This window comes from Echinops telfairi, unplaced genomic scaffold, assembly GCF_000313985.2.
Source record: "Echinops telfairi isolate 266 unplaced genomic scaffold, ASM31398v2 ScPeMD7_7424;HRSCAF=8462, whole genome shotgun sequence".
In the NCBI taxonomy this organism is placed as follows: domain Eukaryota; kingdom Metazoa; phylum Chordata; class Mammalia; order Afrosoricida; family Tenrecidae; genus Echinops; species Echinops telfairi.
Window position 1 is genome coordinate 51,029,694 of NW_022111324.1, and position 3,210 is coordinate 51,032,903.

The 3,210-nt window shown below is 59.2% G+C and overlaps 1 protein-coding gene across 1 annotated transcript in view; it reads left to right on the forward strand.

Moving 5' to 3' along the window:
• Positions 1 to 2,941, forward strand: part of MFSD4A (major facilitator superfamily domain containing 4A) — a 48,348-nt gene extending 45,407 nt beyond the window's left edge. The window contains exons 9-10 of the mRNA XM_004700115.2: positions 1,010 to 1,130; positions 2,402 to 2,941. Of these exons, the coding sequence (XP_004700172.1) occupies positions 1,010 to 1,130; positions 2,402 to 2,484 (204 nt within the window). The 3' untranslated portion in view covers positions 2,485 to 2,941. The remainder of the gene's footprint in view (positions 1 to 1,009; positions 1,131 to 2,401) is intronic.
• The last annotated feature ends 269 nt before the right edge of the window (positions 2,942 to 3,210 follow it).

Genomic DNA, 3,210 nt, shown 5'->3' on the forward strand with positions numbered 1-3,210 from the left:
CTGGGGGGAGGCGAGGAGAGCAGGCTGCAGAGCAGGGGAGAGGGGCTCCCACTGGGCAAGCAGGGCCCACTGTGCCCGTGGTTCCTGTGACCGCTTCAGTGTGGGACCAAGTGAGGGGTCGGTGGTCCATCGAAAGCCTGCCTGGGCATGGGCCCAGAGGGGCCTGGGGGTGCTCCTTGGTTCTTAACCCCGAGAAGCATTTGAGCCACAGCAGGGCTTCTTGTCCCTTCTTAGACCTGCACAGGTCCGGCTTTCCTGCCCAACCCCTGCCGTGACCAAGGCGCACCTCTCACACGTCCTCCCTAACACACCTGTGCCTCCTTTATTGACCCCCAGCCCCTGCCAGCGAGTCGACAGAGTAGCACTGCCCCCTGTGAGTGTCTGAGCTGTCACTCTCCATGGGGATAAAAGGCCTCCTCCTTCCCCACCTGGAGCGGCACCCCCACCCCCCACCCCCAGATGGGTACAAAAAACTCGCTGTCTTATAACGGCCTCTGCCTTGAAGCCATATGATGTCTGGGCTCTGCATCAATGTCATGTAGTCAGAGAGGAGTGAGGGGCCCCGATGAAATTGTGCCTGACTGCTCGAGTGGGGTGGTGGGCGTTCTCAGCCTCCCACAATCAAAACTTGAATGTGTGTGTAGGTGTACGCGCAGTTACCCTCCGCACAGGCCTGGTTAGGCTTTGTGGACTGTCCATCAAGTCCAACCCACAGCGCCCCCGCAGGCCAGAGCGGGACTGCTCCCTGGGTGCTCATGACTGTACATCCTCACAGGAGCAGGCTCCTGCTGCTCCCATGGAGCTGCTGGCCTTGTGGCTAGCAGCCCAGCCCACAACCCCCTGTGCCACCAGGCTCTTTGGATGAGACCTGGAGCTCTAACCATGAATGGGGCAGAGACCACCCTCCTCCCCACGATGCTATTGGTGCCGGGCCTCCACTTGCCCGAAAGCACCCCGCCACGCAGAGTGCAGGGGAAGTCCAGCGCTGTCTCCTTGCCCCCCTCGGCAGGTCTTCCAGGCTCAGGGCAGCTACAGTTTCCTGGTCTGCGGCGCCATCTTCGGCTGCTTGGCTTTTGCCTTCTACATCTTGCTCCTGCTTTTCCACAGGATGCACCCTGGACTCCCATCAGGTGAGGGAAAAGCACAAGAACAGGAAAATGCGGGGGTGGGTGGGAGTACTTATGGGTCCCAGCCCGCCACACATGGTGCTTTGTTCCAAGTAAAATGCAAGGAAATGTTTATTTTCCCACCGTTTCCTTTTCCCCTCTTCCTGCCCCGCCGGCCGCTACTGCTCTGGGCTCTCCAGGCAGGTGGGAGCGGGGCAGGCTGACTCACCGCCTCTCTGACAGAGAAGGGCATAACGGTGACCTTGGCTTCCTGCACTCACCAGGTCAGCGAATCAGGCCAGGGCTCACTGTGCAGCCTGCTCAGGGTGCTGAGAGGCAGAGCTGGTCTGGCTGGAACTCAGCCCAGTGGCCCAACTGGCCTGCTCTCTGCAGTTCAGGATGTTGACCCTAGTCCAGATCTCCTTTTCAGAAAGAAGTCCCTTAGGGCCAAATGCCCAAAAGAAAGCTCCTTCAGGGCAGGGACACCTTCTAAGAATAGTCTCTCTCCTGGGGACCCAGGCAGGAGTCCCAAAGCGGTTTTCCACAACCCAAGCCCAGCCTGCCCTCTGTCCAGAGGACTGTCTCCCGTGGCCAGCCCAGACCAAGCAAGCCCTTGCCCTCTCTGTGAGAGGCCACACGCTCACAGAAGGACTGAAGGAGCAGGCATCCTGGGGCCTGTGGTTTGACTGCAGGCATGCCAACCCTCCCATCCCTCAGTTTCAAGGTCCAGAGGGAGCCGGGCTCAAAAGTACATCCCCCCACCTGCATGCCCATGATGGCAGCGGGGGTGGAGGATCTAACCCGGGACTCAGCACCTCCGCGAAGGGCACACACTCGGTAAACATGGACCAAACAGCGAACCCAGCACCGCAGTGGGGCCTCGGCTGTGGACTGATAGGTTGGCAGTTCAAACCCACCCAGAGAGGACAGCCCAGAAACCCCAATGGGGGAGTTTCCCTCTGTCTCCTGGGCTCACAATGAGCCAGAACCCACTGGAAGTCACCCAAGAGCAGCACACAAGGGTCCTGATTCTTGAAAGACAAAAGAAACGTGATATCCAAGCTCACGACATTGTCTCGCACAATGGCCTCCCCCAACACTTCGGTCAGAACTGGCAGGTCTGCAGGTGGCGGGGGAGGGACGCTGTGGGTCCCAGCCCACCACACATGGTGTTCCAAGCAAAATGCAAGGAAATGTTTATTTCACGGGGCTCCCTACAGGGCCACCGAATGGCCGAGAAACCAGAAGCCTGAGTGGTTCTTGCCGCTGAACATGCTATCTCTTCTCTCTCTCAGCTCCCACCCAAGACAAACCTCTCCAGATGGAGAGCCCCCCGTGCTACCAGAGAGAGGTCAAGCTCGGGGAGGAAGACACATGAAGACCTGCTGCCCTTGAGCCCCACCCCGGGCCACAGCGGCGAGGAAACCAGGGGCAGAGGTGAAAGCCATCTCTCAGCCATCTTTGTTCAGCGCCTCTCCAGGAATGCCTGAGTAGAAAAGACAGATTGAGCCCTGGGGCCTAGGACACGCCCCCTCACCCCCACCCCGACCCCTCACCACCCCCACCCAGGCAAATCATTAGTTTACCCTTCGATTCAAGCACCTTCCTCTGCCCTGGCGCAGACTCTCGGGATACTACCTGGCCGGGGAAAGAAGGCAGCCATGCACTTCACCCCGACTGCCGCTCCACCCGGGACAGTGCCCTGGGCTTGCCCTCATCACGCCTCGTTGAATTTGGAGGAAACAGGTGAACACTGTCAAGCTCACTCAATGATCACTGCTCTGCGTAGACAGCCTTCACAATAAACCCACGCTCTTCCTCGCGGGCACGCTCAAGGGGCGTCTGTGCTTTTTACTGGTTCCCTGTCTCAAGTCTGATCCCCCAGCCTCCAAAACAAACACTCCAAAGGAAACCATGTCCCTTGCTCTCTTTGACCCGCTGGTGCCGAGAGGTGTGCTGCTGCTACTCGGACCTACTCCTGAGAGCTGGTTTTCAGAGAGCCGGCGGCCGTGAAACAGGGCCATTCGTTGAAGGTTAAACTTCAGGCGCCTAGCATCCCGAGGGGGCTTCCGAAAGGTCGTGGGGAGAAGGGAGTGAAGAGGGA